A 19,248-nucleotide genomic window follows, 5' to 3' on the forward strand; every position below is an offset into this window, starting at 1 on the left:
GTCGTACCATCTTAATTATTTTATGTTATTTATTACATTTGACCATATGCCCAAATCCGAGGGTATCACGGCGTAGGTTACACATTTACCATACACATTTTCTGGTTACAGGGAAAAAAAGGTACAGTTGAAAGTAGACACATTTAGCAAAATACAAGTCAGAAGTTAAGAATGGGGAACATGTGTGCTTACAATAGTTACAAGTGGGGGTGATGACGGTGGGTCTGGACAGAGCAGTTGGGATGTAAGCAGGTTAGAATGTATTGAATAACAAGGTTTTTAGCGGTTTCTTGAAGTGGGTGAGGGAGGGCTCCTTGCTTAGGTTCTGTGGGAGTGAGTTCCAAATTCTAGGAGCTGATGAAGGGAAGCTGGAGCCATCACAGCCACAACCCACTCCCGAGTCATAAAAGCGTCACCAACATCTCACATTCGCCGGCTAACTCCTCACAACTCAGTATGCTCCAGACCAAGCAACAGCTCACACGCGCTCTCCCGTATTAAAAACATTTTAATATCAACTTTATATTAAAATAATTTGAATGTAAACTTGATATCAAACTGATATAAATGATACCCTTCTGATATCAAAATATATCAAAACACACTTCATATACACAAATATACATTTGATATTATTTTGATATCTTTTCAATATAACATTGTTTTGATGTTAAAATTCATATCAAAAGCCTATCAAAAGGGGGCGGGACTAAAGACACAAAGGGGGCATTCCCACATGTCAAAATGTACTTGATGAGGAAAGGGGGCCCCATCTACTACTACCATCTCATGTGGTAGGATGTGGGACAAACTTGAGGTTTGCTGCACATACTCTGGATCTACCCTGCATTTGATGGTTTTTGCGAACTGGTATTTAAAGAGGTAACACTAGCTATACTAGTGGCACGGCCTAGTGCCCCCACCCTTATGTGTTAGCCTTTGCACTCTCTGATCTATACCATTTTCATTCCAACAATGAGGAGATTTGTTCTAGCATGCTCCAGGCACCAAACAGGCCATGGTCTCTAAGCGGGGAAATGGTCACCCACTTAATCATCAGAAGCACACCTCAGGAATTCACTGAAATCGGTATCCTCTGATTACACACCACATTGAAATGTCAAGTTCTGATATGCATCAAATGGTTGTGAGTTCTAAAGATGTTCTCAGGTCACGGCTAGTATGAGGTGGCAGGCGCAGAACATGTTGTGGGTTTAGGTCGTTTGTACGGATATAGGAATATAGTGTTGCTGATGTGAGGAAAGGGGAAGTTAGTGATGAAGTGTTAAAGTGTGACAGGCAAGCAACATCTCACAATAACATCTGTAAAGAATAGAGGTTGTGTTGCTACACTATAAACATAATGTCAGCAGTTTTGTGTTATAACTAACTGCCCATTGATAATGATAATTATGTTTTATCCAAAGCGCTTTACAGAGCACACATTTACATACAATATCACCCAACCAAAATTGGTACTCATTTATCGACCTCGGAAGGATGAAAGGCTGAGTTGGACTTGCCAGGATTTGAACCTACGACCTGCAGATCACACTCAGATTGCAGCAGTGAGCGCTCAACCCACTGAGCTATCTTACCGGCTGATGGTTTGATCAGTTGATCATTGATGGTTGCAGCTGCAAAATGGTGCGAGTACCTGGGCATACAACAGCAGTAGCTGACAAATGCCTAATAGATATACAAAAGCCAAAACTGTTGGCTTTGCCAAAGCTTGTTTTTAACAGGGCTCCAGTGAAGGACACACGCAGTGCTAATGATTCGTGTGGCTGATGACAAACCTGGTTAAGAAATGTTTATTAGATCAGGAGCTCGTTTACGGCTCCAATTAAGTTGTTAACTGTCAGAAGACTGCTTTGAAAAAACACAGGAAGGCACTTTGAGCAAACAGTTTTATTGATATTGATATTGATATTTTATTTCTATAGCGCTCGTACACAAGTGTTTCAGAGCGCGACAAGGCAAGGGAGGGGAACAGGCGAGAACAAAACAGCGATCTTAATAGGCCCAGTGACATTGAGAGCACGCAAGTGCATGGGAGAGGGGGAGGGGAAAAGTGCATGAAAGGGGGGAGAAGTGGAAAGTGCGAAGCAGAGGAGAAACAGATAAATAACAATAAATACATAATAAAGGCAACAAACGGTTGCAGTGCAGCCAGCAATTTGCAAGGGCTAGGTTTAAGGCAGCAGACAGGGTAGGTCTGATAAGTGCAGGAAGAAAAAGATGGGGCTGCATGGGTACAGATACAGACCCCAGTGCAAGGGGTGGCCCGGAGGCAGTGCGTAAGGATGGCAGGGTGAGCAGGTACCTGGGCCCGGAGGAGAGAGGGTGGCCAGGTGCACGGTGCCAAGAGAGAACAGATCAGCAGGGGAGAAGGGGAGCGAAGGCAGAAGAAAAGAGGAAGGTCTTGGGGTGCTTTCGGAACCGGAGATGGTTCTCCTCAAGTTTTAGAGTGGCAGGGAGGCTGTTCCAGAGGGAGACACCAGCCGAAGACAGAGATCTACCCCCAGTTTGATTGAAGGCTTGATAAGGCTAGCTCAGGGAGATCCCAGTAGGATGTATTTTGGGTGGGCAGGGGCAGGACGCGGGTGGGAATGGCCATAGGGATTAGCATGGACATGGGCAGTCACTGAGTGAATGGGTAAATAACCAAACAACATAAACGCCCTTTGTGAACCTTTGCAAATGCCAGTTCTCCCTAGCTGTACTCTAGTGCAATAGTTTTTGCTACCTAATAGCCACAACTAAAATGGCAATAATAACTACTTGAACCATGAATATCGATACCATAAATTTTGGGATGTTACCTTCTATGTGATGCTGCACTGCTTGCATGACATCCATAAAGCAAGATCAGTAGCAAGTGGTTTATTAGGATGAATCAAAAACCCCTTTGAAGGAGCAGACTTTAAGTTGGGCGCCTTCACAAAAATACAGATGACTTATAATATCTTTTTCTTTTTTTGCAGATGAATATAAATAACTATGATGGGCGCGTGCAACGTCTTGATGCCATTATAAAAAACATTGACAAAATGTCAAGTGATCTAAAAAAAATGGGAGGTGAGAATAACTAATTATTGAAAACGTTTGTAGTAAACTTAAAGGGAAGAAACAAAATGTACGTAAAAAAGGTTCTCCTTCAACCCAGGAAATAGTGTTGACGTTTGTATATGCATAGCATAGGCTTTTGCCAAACATTCATTGTAAGAGGCTGTTGCTATCATTTTCTGGGTACGTGCATCAAATGCTCTTCCGCTCAAAGAGCTGTATGTGTATTCGTTACCATACACTAGCTAGTGCCATCAGAATACACAGGTATTCACGTTGTTGCCAGTACTTAGTCCATTAACTCTTCTGGGCCTTCTATTATGTACATGACAAAAGCTAGCAAATTTGGGCTGGTCCCCCAGTCAGCCAAAACTAAAAAAACACAATAATTTTAGTGGATGCGAAAATACTGAGAGAGAGGCCTACAGGGAGAGACGTAAAGACAGGGTTGTGGAGAGCACAAGAAAGGGGCACATAAATACAAAAGCAGCAAGAGAGAGAAAGAAAGACAGAGAAGGTGATTGGGGATAAAGAAAAAGAGAAGCAGAGAGGGTGGGATTAGAAATGGGGAGAGAGAGAGAGGGAGAGTAACACAGAGGTGGATGTGTGACACGGTATCTAGTCAATTCATCTAAACCCATTCCATCTAATACCATTCCATCGAAATGTTTCCATCTAAAACATTTCCATCTAATGCATGTTTTTGGGGGGGCAAAGGGTTAATTTTTGTTCAGGTGCATGTTAAAGGGTAAAAAACAGGGGCTAAATGGGGGACCCCCCCCCCCCAAAAAAAAAACATGTGACACAGAGAGTGGTAAGGGATCATATGGAGAGAACAAAATACACATTGTGAGACAAAGGGAGAGCAAGATAGAGGTAAACAGGGAGAGACAGTAAGAGAGGGACTCAAAAGGGGGAGGAAGGAAACTGGAGCAGGACAGTAATGGGTCATCAAGCCATGAAGCTAAAAGAAGGTGGTCTATAACTGTGGTCTGCAACCTTTGGCTCGCCAGATGATTTGAACTACAACTTCCATCACCCCTCGCCAGCATAGTCAATGGTGAGGGATAATGGGAGTCATAGTCCCATCCATCGGGTGAAGCACAGCTCGCAGACCCCTGCTCCTGCAGTAAAACTTTACATAAGTAGCCGAGGAAGAGTCTCAAGAGCAAAACAGCTCGACATGAAGGGGAGGAAAGAGGATCAGGTGTAAAACTAACAATATGAAGCTGAAAGGAAGAGAATCAGCAGTAAAACAGCACACTATGTAGCTGGCGGGGGTAGTCTCTTTGGAGATTAATCAGTCCCTCAGTGGAATTGGTACACCTAGATTGTGAACACAAATTAACATATGCCACGAATACACACAGATCAGAGCTAGCACAGAGCCAGATCTACAAATACCATTTAAAAGGCTAAGGTGCTGATTCTGACGTGCATGTTAAATAAGAGAATGGCCGTGTTTCAGCAGAAGGACACTTTACCATGATGCAAAGGATTCTGATGTAGCCCGAGAGTGGCGGTAATAAATCGAGTCCACCACTGTGATTTACGGCATAGCAACATCCTTGCCAACCACTTCATGTGTTAGTGTCTGGCAGGCACTGCATTCTAAAGCCAGAACACCCTTTCTACACCAGCCTAAAGAGGTGTTGACTAACTGTACCTTGGGAGGTGCGTTTAACCCCACTGCACACGTTTTCCCATTACAAATATAGCATTTCTTAGACTGCAGCACCACTCTTCTAGTTTAAAGTTTAAGAAAACGTTCTTAAATAAGAAAAGTGGCAGCCTTTTAAGAAATGCTCGCAATGCCACTGGAACACATGTTTCCCAGACAACGAGAGATTTTAGCAGCTTTTGCAGCTGGAAAGCTCATTTCCCCTCCAAAATTTCGACCCACTTCAGAATGATGGTGCTGGAAACTGGAGGGGAGAATGTCAGCTTTCCACACTATATTTAGCACAAGCTCAGAATCAGTCCTCAGGTGTCGTGCCTTCCAATGCAAGAAGCAAATATTGAACATCCGCTTGAAGAACTCTGCTTGCAGAAATATAGATGCTCTCTGCCCGAGATGGAATGCACACTGTTTCTCCAGTGCTTATTCCTTTGTGCCAGGCAATGTGCCTCATTCGGATTCTAAGAAAACCCATGAAAGCTACAGAGTTGCTGTGGAATGATATTATGTTATGATGATTTATACTGCACACTGCTGCCATTACATGGTTTCCAGCACTCACATGGCTCTGTAAGAAAAGTGGGTGGTGTTGTGAGGGAAGAGGGATAGGACAGAAGTTGTGCTCTTCTGTTGATTCTTGCAAATCCAGGAGAAACTGGTGTGTGCGCGGGTCAGCTTTCGGGGTGTTTTTTTTATGTGCACTGGGCTTGTTGGGTCTAGAGGGGCAGCGTCCAGTGAATGGGTTGTTTGTCGTTTGCAACTGTTTGGTCTTGTCTCGTGGATAGTGGTGGGGGTGCTGTTTGTGTATTTTTGTGTGTAGTTTTGCTGGCTCTAGTATGTCAGAGGTATGAAGGTGTGGTAAAGAGGAGGGGGTGGTTTCTCTTTGGCTCTGGGTGTGTGCTTGTTTTATTGTTGGTTCTTCGATCATTATTGTTCCATGTTTGATCTGGTCCCAGAGTATGGTTTGTGAGGGTACACGTTTTTATGATTGTCTCGATGAGTTGAATAAACAGGGTTTCAGTCATTTTCTGAAAGTTAAGTGGTGTTCTGTCATTCATATTTTCTTCATTACCGAGTTCCATAGTTTGGCTATTAAATAGGAGAATGTGGTTCCTCCAAATGTCCTTTTCTCATAGTGTTTTGTTTCTATTTGGATGTCGTTACTCGATCGTAGGTTTCTTTCTGGTTGGTAGCGGTTGATTTTAGCTCTGAGAAATTCAGCTCCTTGTCTGTGTAGTGATTTGTGGGTGATGCAGAGGGCTTTAAAGTTAATGCATTTTTTTACTGGTTGCCAGTATAGACTTCTCAGGGTTGGTCTCTTCTATTTAGTCTCAGGAGTAGTCTTGCTGCAGTATTTTGGATGTGTTGTCATTTTTTGTGAGGCGTTCTCGCATTCCAAGATAGAGTCTGTTTGCGTAGTCTAGTCTCGATAGAGTCTCAATGAGAAACATGTCGAGCTCCCCTCATATTTCTGAAGCCATTCCATCAAAGGGACCATACTCACTGGAAACTATTTCTTGCCTACGAGAGTCCTGCATGGATTTGAACACTGTAGCAATCAACCCAGCATCAGAGGGTGTACATGGCTGTTAACGGCCCGCCAGCTGGATCCTAGGCGAGGGCTGTGAACAATTACCGGCTATGTATACCCTGACAATGGGTAATATCTATTGGTATGCAAATCGTGAATTTCTTTTTTTTTCTTCGGGAAATTGGCTCTGCTGTGCATTGCGGGAGCCCAATCTCCCGTAAAAAAGAAAGTGCAAGATGGCCACAGCCATAGGAAAAGGGACTTAGTCCCTTTTCGATTTCTATGTTGCCTGGGAGAAGCGCCGGCATGGGAGCGCAAAGCTCCAGTCCATCATGTAAGTGGGGATAGAGGGGGCTGGGGAAAGGAAGCGGGATGTCTTTTAGGTGGGGGAGAAGGTGGGGACGTAGGCAGTGTAGCGAGTCAGAAGGAGGACAGAGACTCTGGTCAGACATTTCACTGATAATTTTATTAAACAAAAGGGTAACACCTAGATTTCCCTATACTGTAAGGTGTCCCTACCTAAGAAAACTAGCTAAGGTGATTGTCCATCATCAGTGAAAGTCCAATTCAGAATCAGTCCACTTCCAAAGTAACCTGCTCTAACCCTATCACTACTATAACAGCAAAATCAGGAGAATGACTCCCTTCTCCTGTAGTTTGGTATTCTTCTCAATTCAACTCAATAGGTTATTCTGAAGTAATTATGGGCAGCTACTCTTGTTAAGTCACAAAGTTCTGATATAATGTGCTTCAAACTTGTAATCCTCTCTTGCTTTGGTTTACTCTTCTGATCCTTTTGACCTTCTTCTTCTCTTTTGTTTGTATGTATCATTTTCCTGTTGTAGGGCAATGTTATTGAACACTTAACACTTGTCTCTTGACTTCTTGAGTTGTCAATCTTTATATAACAGTCTTTAACACTGTTGTGGGTTTAATACTTAATCTTGGTCTCAAGTAGTTCTTCAGTTTTTCCCCTCTCACAAAGTTTCCTATTTTGAAACATCTCAGGGCTTTTGTCTTGACTTAATGTCAATCTCTTAAGACTGGGATGAGCAGGAGCATTCCAGTAATGATTCTCTTAATTTTCATTCAGTCTCCACAATTTAGGACTGGGATGAGTAGGAGTTTTCCAGTAATTACTTTCTTTATCTTCATTCAATCTCAGCAATGTAGGACTGGAACGAGTATGAACGTTCCAGTAATGATTCTCTTTATCTTCATTCAATCTCAACAATTTAGGACTGTGACGAGTAGGAGCATTCCAATAATGACTCAGTCCCCCTCCTTGGTCTCCCGTCTTATCCATTACCTGTGGTGTCCCGAGATAGAGTCCCTGGGGTTCTCACTTGGTTGGGACTTTCCTGTTCCCTTGTTAGGTTGGCCTCATGCAGTCTCCACGCTTGCAGCCATGGCTTTTCCAGCTTCTCATCTGTCAGCACTTTCGGTGTCGGCTTTGCAGTGAATGCTGCATTGTTTACAGAACATCGAGTCCACCTCTGTTTCTTCTAAGTCACGCAACCACCTGTTTATTGCCTCTGGTAAAGACGCCTCACGCCGTTGCAGCCTCTCTCCATCCTCTCTCTTGCTGACCATGCACGTCAGCATCTCCTTCCAGGTTCCACTCTGGAACAGGACGCCACGTGTCCTCAACACAATCCTGCAAACAAACTCGAATCTCGCAGACTTTCTCAGCTCCTTCCCAGTCTTCACCTTTTTACTTTATTGTGCTGCCATGGGCCTTCCCCGGTGCAACATTGTAGTCCTTTCTTTCTGTTTGTTGATTCTGAATTCCTCCAAAAAAGGTTTCCCTTCATCTCAGTATAAAGCAGTCTTTCTCTCAAAGGGATCATTCGTATTTCCTGATTACAATAAGACATCTTAGTATGTTCTTCATATTTCTCTTTACTGAGTAGTTGTAGAAGTGCACCATTAGTATGGCTTCTAGGGAATTCTTCACAAGAACCCAAGTCCTTATCCCCAAAGGACGAGTCTTTCCCAGTGAGATCCCGCTTGCCTCCACCCTAGTGAGGGTGTTGCGGGGCATGCTCAACTTAATAGCCTCAGAGGGAGAAGGGACAGATTCCTGTGATTCCTCACAGGAGGCAACACGGAGACTCTCCCTGTTGCCTTCCCACAATCAAGATGGCACTATGCGGGGAAGGGCCTTCAGTGGCTGGAGATTGCGGGCGGTATACTGTGGGTTCTTGCCTGCATTTCCAACCACCTGATTGTCTCAGTGCCCTTCTCCAGGTGCGGATATGGAATGAGGGAAAAATAATAACACAAAAACAACAATAGGTACTGCAATTGCACTTAATGATAAGATAAATAAAATAAATATGAATGATTTTGACAAAACAAATAATGCTTTGTGTTAGATGCTTCTGTCACAGCGATGCAGTGGTCGCTGTGGCAATGCTGACGTCAAGCGCGTTCATGAATGCCATCACGCTAGACTGACAATTTGATTACCGGTCTAGTCTTTTTCAAGATGGCGGCCGCAATCTCTGAGACGCTCGGAGCCACACGTTGCAACCCTCCATTGTTTCTCTCTGGGGTAAGACACTAGCTTACTACTTTTCCTTGCCTTCTTTTGCTTAGACCATTATCCTTCATTTGCTCCCTGCCTTGTCTCACTTCTCCTTGCTCCCTCCTCTTATGCTCTGGTTCTCCTTGTCTCCTCGTTCAATCTTGCTTCCCGGATTGATATACCTGCCAGAGTTTTCTTCCTGTGGACCATCAGTGGACCTATTCATGCAACCACCTCTACTTATACCAATTTGTGGGGGGGGGGTTGTGCTTTTACTGGCTTTTCCCTCTTCTAAGGTTTGTTTCTCCTATTCACGCCAGCTGTCTATACCTGTTATCTCAGGTAGACACTGTGGTGGCAGGCAGGGACAGACCATTCTCTAAAGTGAAGACCTTAGAGGGAAACTAAGGAATACCAATAAGACCCAAAGGGAACACTCTAAAGAGGACGAGTCAGACACAGAAAGTGAGAACTTCACAATAGAGATGCCCTCATTTTGTTAGGTTGGGAAAGTTTCCAGTCCAACATGACAGCTCTATTTGCTATAAGCAAACAACAACCAGAGGTGGTTTTTCCTTGCGCATAACCATCTGCCTCTATCTTCACTCTCAGACAATAGTTTTTGTGAGCCAAAACTAAAAACAATATGGAAGCCTGGTCGCATGTGATTCACTGCCTGAGGTCTTCATGTAGGTCCCTTTCTCTAGTGAGAAAATCTGACACATCAGGGGTTCTAAGGGCAACAGAGCATTGCCAGATCTGGGATGTGACCCTAAAGACAGTATAAGGAGGGTCCCCACAGTTAGCTTGCACTCCTCATCCTTTTAAAGGAAATGTTCCCCCACAAAAATGTTATATGCCCAATGGATAGGGCATGTTTTTTAGCACATATTGATAGATCACATTCTTATTTCCAATGTATCTCACATTCGATTTTCAGACATCTACACATGTGAACTGCACGGGTTGGAAAACGGCCATCTTGTGATAATCTTATATGCTGATCCATCGCCCTAAATTCAAGCGCTCTGGTGGCAATAAATCAAAACACACACCCCTGTAGATGGTATTGACAGACAAGAACTCTAAGCTTATGCCCCTTGTCACCACGTCAGTGCGTGTCTCATTCAAACGTCCTCACAATCTACTGATGTGTCTCTATTGAAATCACAAGACGCCTCTTTGGTCTATAAATATCAGAAAACCCTTTCTGATGAGACAACATTGCAGTTGCTCCTGCCTTAATGTCCATCTCTTTAATTTTGAGCCTCCACAACTCCCGTTTGCTTTGGTCAGCAAGCAACTATGATGCATACACCACTGAAAGGTACTTACACTACTTCTAATTACTTTACTCTACAGGTGCTGTGCCTTTCAATAATTATTACATAATTGACAAATGTCTTTGGTAAAGCAGCTATAAATAGTATTCTGAGATCAGTAGGTTGTTTCATGTGCAAATTATTACTTTCAACCTTTGGGCCTCTTGGTGTTATGTTTGCACTATGGGTTTTTAATAACGTGTTTGTGTCTTCTCTCACTTTTCTTATAAATACTATTTCAAAAAGACCACCAATCTATTCATTTATTTAAAAAAAAGTAATATTCATAACCTCATACAACAAAACAAAACCCCAAAGTCACCACACACCAATTACTTGCATTCTTGCATTCAAGGGTGGGGGGGGGTGGGTCACATTTCTTATTCCTATCTTTTATTATCATGTTATTCCTTTGTTTCACATACTTTAAATTTCAAGCTATTACATTAATGAATAAACACGTTTTTTTGTTAACAATCCTGACACTTTTAAAGGTGCCCGAAATAAAAGTAATGATTCAATTTCATGAAATGTGAATGAAAGGGTTTGTCGAAGACAAGAACACCATATACCAACAATACACAATACTCAAATAAAAATGGTATGCTCTGCTAGCCAGATCAACACATGTTATTGGTTCCACTTTGAGTACTTTACCAATAATATTCAGACTCTATCCTAATCTGCACCACAACCTCTCCCATATAAACGTGCTGTAAACCCCTTGTCCATGCGCTCTCATTTGGGTTGGTTTTTGGGGCATCAGGTCCCCAGAACATAACTCAATTTACGACGCAATGTGGTCTTGCGTTAGCCATTTAGTTGAATCCAAGTGATCTCTTTAGGTTGCCGCTGCTTTAAAACTTGTTGCGCTCTGAGCTTAGCCATTTTGTTGAATCCAGGTGATCTCTGTAGTTTGCCGCTGCTTTAAAACTTGCTGCGCTCTGTTGTAAGCCACTACTTTAGAACTTGCTGTACTCTGAAGTTAGCCACATTGTTGAATCCAGGTGATCTTTGTAGTTCACTGCTGCTTTAAAACTTGCTGTGCTCTAAAGTTAGCCACTACTTTAAAACTTGCTGCACTCTGAAGTTAGTCATCTTGTTGAATCCAGGTGATCTCTGTATTTTGCCACTGCCTTAGATCTTGCTGTGCTCTGATATTTGCCATTGTGTTTTCACTCAGAACGTAGCCATCCTGTTCAATACAGTTGAGCTCTTAATTGTGTCACTGCCTTAGATCTTGCTTCGCTCTAAATCTAGCCACTGTGTTCAGCCCAGGTGCCTCCGCAATGTTTTAAATTTAGCTCTGCATTAGAATATAGCTTTTGTTTTGAATTTAACTGGATATTTGTGTTAGCCACTGCTTTTCGAATTAGCTACTGTTCTTTAAATGTAGCTATGCATTAGAATATAGCTTTTTGTTTTTGAGTTTAGCTAGATATTTGTGTCTGCTGTGAGGAACGTGTGGGGCAACTCCCAATGTTCATACCAAGAAAATACAACCCGCTAGGGAAAAAGACTCGGTGCACCCACTTTTGAGAAAGATGAGAGTTCTATTTTGTATACAAAAGAAAAAGGTGGCAGGTTATTATGAATCCACTGCCACACTGACGTTTTTCATACAAGATTCAGGTTTTAAACACACAAACCGTCACTCATGACGTAATCGATATACAGTATTAATACGCCACCCTCATTGGCTGCCGCCTATTACATGCTAATGATTACATACGGGTAATTCTCCAATTGGTTCAGCTGTTTGTTCACTCATCTTCACCACACGTGAGTAATGTCTGCGTCCATCATGGAATGCTGCAACTGGTACCACCCTACCTTTTATCCTAGCCATGTGACATGCACCTGGTTATCAATATGAACTCAGTGGGACTTCAAGGTCAGCCTGGTCCTTGCGGAAAAAGCAGCCCTTTTCTCATCTCCGACACGTTGGCGCCCCATCATGCCCTACCCACTGTATAGGCATGATTCATTAGCTCTCACTGGCACAAAACGTTAATCTGTCATTCTCTGTTTACCCCTTTATCAGTTCACCCTCCCCAAGAGTGGACTTAGTGTCCCACTAATCAATACAGTTCACTAAGGATTTAGGACCCATTTCCCTGCACATCTTGTAGTTCAAATGGAGTAACCATCATTCTGGGGGGTGCTAATGTCTTAAATCTTGGTTTGTGTCTTGGCATCCCGAGACCTCTGCCTTCGTTCTCAGGAATATAACCTAGGTACTAGGCCACAGCCCTTCAATTCGTCAACTACACACATTATTACCTAATTAGTTCAAAGAACTTAACTGATGTGGGGGCCTGTGTGTGTTACTTTTGCCACGCCTGGGAATTGGGATGCAATGGTGAGACGAGAGAAGAGCCATCACTGTTCTGTGTTGTCTCTGAAAACACGGCCTGCAAGGATTCAGGCCTACTTGTAGATATGATGTTAGTTTGTTCTATGATTATCATGTGTATAAGTGACTATAGCCTACATAATTGGATTGTGACATTGCTTAATGAACTTTTTGCCTTTTATGGTTTTCCTATTCCCACCAATTTCCCCTCCCCATAACATGCCCCCATTGCCCTAAACCGTCCTGTGTTCATTTCCATATTTTAATATATTTTTCGCAATCTAAATCGTCTCGGATGAGAGGTGGTCTGGGCATGCATCTCAACATTCCCCACTTTAGTTAATCCTTCATTAACTAACTTATTTTCTTCTCTCTGTTGGTCCATTCAATACTTGGGAACCTATGCCCTGCATGCATGGTGCAAGCTACCTCCATCTCATGCATACTTTTCTGGAGTACATGTGAGATATATGCAATCCCTGTCACCCGCTAAATCCACCCAGTGCTCAGTGTAGTTCTCAGGGTCTGGTGGGAGGGAGTGATGTTAGTGTTCCCGGGGGGTGGAGGAGCTGTTGAACCCTGACCATGCGTGGTTTATTAAAATCCTCAGTTTGGGCCTCCCTCTCTTTTGTGCCTGGGAGAGCCACTCTTGCCCCTATAGTGACCATCATTTTTGCGCTGCTTTGCCTGCTCTTGACACAACATTGAAGCATCACCTGGCATGTGCAAAACACATGCCAGGGCGGTGCCCATGAGAACAATGTGTCGGGCCAGTATTCAGGCTGCACTCCTGCTTCGTTATCCATTCCTGTGTTCAACTTGTGCAAGTCCCCTACAAAATGCACCAGTGACCCATTCCCTGCATCATTTGGGGGTATGTATGTGCAATATGACCACCGACCTTCTGCACACGCCCGCTTCCATCACTGTTAGGAGATCTAGAATGTATCTATTTTGGAGCGTCATCAGCCAGATCTCCCTCAGTTCACTTTTGATAGCATTAAGGCCTTGTTCAGTGTCATTTGCAAACTGGATCACTTCCCATCGAATGATCTGCAGCCTGGATAAACTCGGTTCATGAGGCAGGCGAAGAATACGTCCGTTTTAGTTTACAAACAGTACTTATCTGGAATTGCCTTGAGCTGTTTGGACGATTCTTCCGGCAGATAGTTCGATCTCTTTCTTCTCACCTTCACGGATCGCCTGTTATTTTTCACCTTGGGGGTTGGGTAGGCTGTATAATTGACTGTACCACCTTTCGTTCAAATGCTTGTGTCAAGTGTACTTCTGGCACCACCAGGATAGCTGACTGCAGGGTTGGCAATGCAGAGGTCCCTCGCCAAAAGGGTGGAAGGTGCAAGTATGCTTGTTGACCGCATACCCAGTACATATCCATCAATGCTGCTGTTCCTTTTGCAAGGTCTGGAATGGAAAGTGTCTTATTGCACTTAGTGTTAGTGCCTACTGTAACAGTTCCATGCCCTCGAAAGCAAAACTGGTATTGATACCCTGCTTGCACTTTTACTGGTGTTTCGCATGCTTCAATCCATGTCAGTTTAGATATATGTGCACACCATTTCTCGAAACAGTTCTTATTGATATTCCATATAACATCTTTTCCGAACCCTGCCAACCCCCCTGCTGCACAGCTCACCACTGGCTTCTCCCATCTGTTCACTATAAACAATACCCCATCCAATTTCAACATGGACCAGGGCTTGCATTGGGGGGCACTGTTGTCTTTTACACATTTCTCTTCATCTTTGTCCATTAGTACAACTTGTACTTTGTGCCCCTGCAACAGACTTAGAACCCAATACAGCATTAAGTGTTTCGAACACTGAGCCTCTCAGGCCAATAGCTCCTGAGTTACCAACATTTTGGGTGCTCCTGATGCATGGGGGATGAGGGAACAGATATAACAACTCCCGTTGTACCTGCCTTTCCCCATTAAATTCAAATAACTGTACCATACATTGTTAAACTCTGGGTGGTACACATTCAACATTTTATCAAGCACTATTCCTTTGTACTGTTCATATTCTTTTTCCTCCTCTAAGCCTCCAGATTAGTCGTATCTTGAGATCCCATAATAAAGTATCCTATATCTTCATCTGCTTAAAATGTACCACTGTGGTTAAATATTCATCATTTGGTGTTGTAGCTTAACATTGTTTTTCAAAAGTTTGAATATATGTACATTGCTTTTCAGTGCTACTACTACATTCCCATCCCCCTTTATGTGGCCACCCATATAACAACACTAAATATGTATACAAACAAAATAAAAACAAACCTACACATAAGCGGATATAGCATGGCACTGCAAATACAATAAAAATACAAATTTTTAATCTTGTGCCACTATCTCAATAGCTGAAAATACATTGTGCAAGAAGAATACCCCAAAATACAAAAAAAAATAAACAAATTATGAAAGAGAAAAAAAAAATAATTTGATCAATACTGCTATGAATAAAAACCTGCATTCATCAAACATTAACAGTTGCTCAAAAACATTCGGTCAACATGCTCGCGGGTGGTAACATGGATTGTGGTGCTTTTCAAACATCAGATAAATGTACCCAATACCGCAATTCCATTACTTTAACAGCAAGGGGAGTATCATATACTGCAGTGTATGGATCACTATAACGACGCTCACTCCACCTCCTCACAACATTTTTAATATACACCTTGTCATTTGGGAACAGTTGTAATGGTGGTGAGCTTGCAGATTCTGGTGCAGCGCTGTTTTCCGTGGAACAATCTGTTAAGAAAGGTATTTAATACACTTGGTTAACTGAGTCAAATATGAATGAAATTCATCGCCCAGGATCGACGCACTCCTGTGAGCATCTGAAGCACCCCGCACAGGAGTTAGAAGCATGTGCATATGTCTTCCTGTCACGATTTCATGAGGGCAGAGGTGATGATCCACATAGGGTTGGGTCCTTAAACTGAACAAAGCCAAGGAGAGACAATACCCCCAATTCCTTTTCAGTGTCGCAAACAGCTTGGACAGTTTTGTCATGAGTAAACCTTTCATCCTCTCCACAATTCCGTTGGCCTGAGGGTAATAAACGGAACACTACTTGTGCTTTATTCCCAAAAGAGCCGCAATCTCCTGAAACAGCTCATTGAAGAAGTATCGCACACTCCCCATCGGGGAAACACTTCTCTCACCAAAAAATTGGCAGCTGATTTGGCATCAGGATGTGCAAACGGACAAGCCTCAATCCAACAGGAGAAACAACAACCACTGTCAGGTACCAAAATGAGTTACACCTCTCTCACATGTCAACAAGATCTTGATGTAAATCGTGAAATGGGCCAATAGGGCGCGGCAAGGTGCCTTTCAATGCTTTCAAAGTTTGCCCTGTGCTATAAATCTGGCACACCACATAATTATTGGATGTGAACAAGGATAACAGTTGCTGAAAATTAGGCAAATACCAATCTTCCTGAAAATCTGCTGCAATATGCTGTTTAGATACATGGGCAGAGTAATGGATCTGATCGAAGGCCACCAATGGCAGCGCATGAGGCATCACGACCTTTCCCTTACTCATTTGCCTCCACACTAAATCAGTCGGGGATTGTGCACACCCTCTCTTTTGCCGAACTTTTCACTTGGTGGGGCCTGTCCTTGTATCTCAATAATTTCTGTAACGGGGAGGGCCGTGTATGCCACCTGCAACTGGAGCTTCATGTTCACAAATGCTGGATGCTCAGGTATATCTGAGGCTGACAAATAAGCGCCCTGTTTCGCTGCAGTATCAGCCGTTTAGTTACCGAGGGAAATTAAGTCTATGCTGCTTGTGTGGGCTCCGCACTTCACTATAGGGGCAAGTGTAGGTTGTCCAATAAAGCTGCATGCCGTACAGGAGATCCATCTGTTGTATGAAGCCCTCACCTCATCCATCTCAACAATCCTAAGTGGACAGTCGTTGTAACATACGCTGAGTCTGAATATATCGTTACTCGGCATCCCTGTGCTGCCTCAAGCATTTCAATGAGGGCAATTAGTTCTGCTGCTTGTGCTGAGTAATGACCTGGCAGTTTCTGCTGCAAGACAACCTCAAATTCTCCCTCAACCAGACGCACCACCACCGCTCCAGTATGTCTCTGATCTGTCTCTTGGTCGATAAATGAAGACACGTCAATAAAATACACTTCGCCTTCATCAAGTTTATAGTCACGGGTCTTAGGAATACCATCCTCTGGGCCGTCATAGGTGACACAGTCATGCACCTCCTCATCGTCAGTAATGGGTTCAGTCAAAAAGGTAGCTGGATTCACTGTCTTGCGACAAACCTATTAAAAGAAGAGCTTGCCAGTATTACTTTATATGCAGACGCCCATTGCGTGGTCAAAGTGGATTTGAATCTCTCTAGTATTACAAAAACTGCATGTTCCACATACAATGTTAGGGAACAACCCATGACTATAGTCGCAGACTTCTCAATAGCAAAAGCAGCAGCATCCAACACTTGTTTTCACGGAAACTGGCTTTGCATAATGGAATCTAACATGCCACTGTAATAGGGGAAATATTTATGCCCCATTGTGCTGTGTTGTGTCAGTATAGCAGTTATCATCTGACCACCAGAATGTGAAAATAGATAAAACTCTGGGGTAGCCAATACTGGGGCGGTAGAAATAACATCTTCGAGCACCTGAAATTTAGTGAACATCTCATCAGTCCAAATAATCATATTCTTTGTACACTGTGCTTCCTTGAGGGCCGTGAAGCAATGGTTTGGTGTATGATGTGTAATCAAAAATCAATGTTCTACAGTAATTACATAGGCCGAGAAATGTCTGCACATCCTTCACTGTCACAGGATGTCGTGCGGCATGCACTGCTGCTGCTCAATCAGGGGTTACTCTTTTGCCATTCACGGAAATCAACTGCTGACAATATTGCAATTTTGTTCTATCCACCTTTATCAGCCAATGATTGTAACAACACTATGGAGTCTTCCCTGCATTGATACTCCATACTTCTACACACAAATAAGTAATCCACACATTGAATTATGGTACTAGGGACAGAAATGTTACCCTAATCTTCATATAACACCCTATTAAAAATACTCGGGGGTCTCACAGTACCCTTGAGGAAACCTAGTATTTTGAAATCAACTAGGTATATTGCACAATATTGTAGTGGGATTCTGAACCACTGAGAACTCTGCCATTATTATGTCATTAAGAGGGCATTAATCCTGAATCATTCTCCAACGAGCACCTTTCGATTTCTTCACCGGATAGCCATGTTGCAGGGTGATTCTGAAAGTAATATAATGCCCTGATGTAAAAGGGCCATAATAGTGTCATAAATCCCCTCCTCTGCTGCCTTCGACAGGGGATACTGTTTTACCCATGGCAACACAGCTGATTTCAGAGTAATGTGTATAGGCATGACACTTTGTCCCACATCATGTGGATAGTTCGTCTACAATTTTCCAGGAACTTTGGCCAAATCTGCAGAGATAAATGAAAGAGTGGTCTCTGCCAACAAGATGTGACACACTACATGTCTGTACTGAATCATGATTTCACATGGAACACACAATACCAATATTATTTCTCCCTCCTTCTCTCGGTTCTCCAACAACTCGTCATCTGGAACATTTTTTTTTCGTTTTGTGGGGTCTATGCACAGAACCTTGCGGCACTCCCCATTGTTCGAATCTACTGCTATCCCTTCTGCCACTAGAACTGCTTTATATATCCAGTTTAATGATGGTACCTCCAACTAGCTCTTGAGGCTGGGCGGGCCTGAACAGAAACTCAGTAGGTACTCATCAATACTTGTTCACCACTTGTGGCATGGCTATGAGTAGTATGGTAATACCATACAAACACAAATAAGGGGCCACTGGTATTCCTCTTGCCACAGACTCAACACCTAATGTGTGCAAGGTCAACATTACCTACATGGCACACATACCAGGCGTGAAACACACCACACCTCATTCCGTGAACGAGATATCTTATTGAGCTTACTCAAAATATCCCATCCCTTCCCAACAAATTGTTCGGAGTCGTGGTACAATATAGCAAGAGGACAGACACCTCTCTGCCTTTTAATGGGTAATTTCTTTGTGAAGGAACCGATTGAACTTCCCCAGAGAAGCCCTGCATTTTCATGACCTCACCTGATAGAGGGAATCTTCTCTCACTAACGCATGATTTAGTCGCACTTGTATCTACCATAAACGTGAATGGTTTATTTGCTGTATCCATGCATACCCAGGGTTTCTCTTCTGGTTCGGCAGTGACTGATAGAACTGAACATGTTAAGGCTCTCTGTCGGCTGTCCTAATCTAGATACGTGTTTGTTCCTCGGAAGACAAATGGGTTTATTCTGACCACAGTGGCTCCCTTATAGTGAGTCACTGTACCATTTGGAACTGTGTAGTTACTTGGGATAGGGGGTCCTGTTGCTGTCTCTGATGTGTAGCGTATGATGGCACATTACTAGCCCCCAGGGCGAGTAACTGTGGAAAAGTTGTTGGGGGAACGGTCGGGGCCACAGTCATTTGTATACCATAAGGGGCCACAGGAGGCATCTGCCTTTATTTCTGGGAATATGGACCTTGACCTCCCTGCAGATAGGGATACATCTGTTATTTGAGGATATGCATACACCTGTCTACTTCTGCGTTCCCTTAAAAAAGTACCCATGCGTTCGCTTGCCCAACAATGACTTGCTCCTCCTCCTCCTCCTCGTGGCCCCATTCCTCTGAAAAC

General features: G+C 43.2%; 1 protein-coding gene across 1 annotated transcript in view; it reads left to right on the forward strand.

Moving 5' to 3' along the window:
* Positions 1–19,248, forward strand: part of C3QH5orf58 (chromosome 3q C5orf58 homolog) — a 240,754-nt gene that overhangs the window by 74,667 nt on the left and 146,839 nt on the right. The window contains exon 2 of the mRNA XM_069654317.1: positions 2,988–3,081. Coding sequence (XP_069510418.1) covers positions 2,988–3,081 — 94 coding nt within the window. The remainder of the gene's footprint in view (positions 1–2,987; positions 3,082–19,248) is intronic.

This window comes from Ambystoma mexicanum, chromosome 3q (genome assembly GCF_040938575.1).
Source record: "Ambystoma mexicanum isolate Mex_15411 chromosome 3q, UKY_AmexF1_1, whole genome shotgun sequence".
Classification (NCBI taxonomy): domain Eukaryota; kingdom Metazoa; phylum Chordata; class Amphibia; order Caudata; family Ambystomatidae; genus Ambystoma; species Ambystoma mexicanum.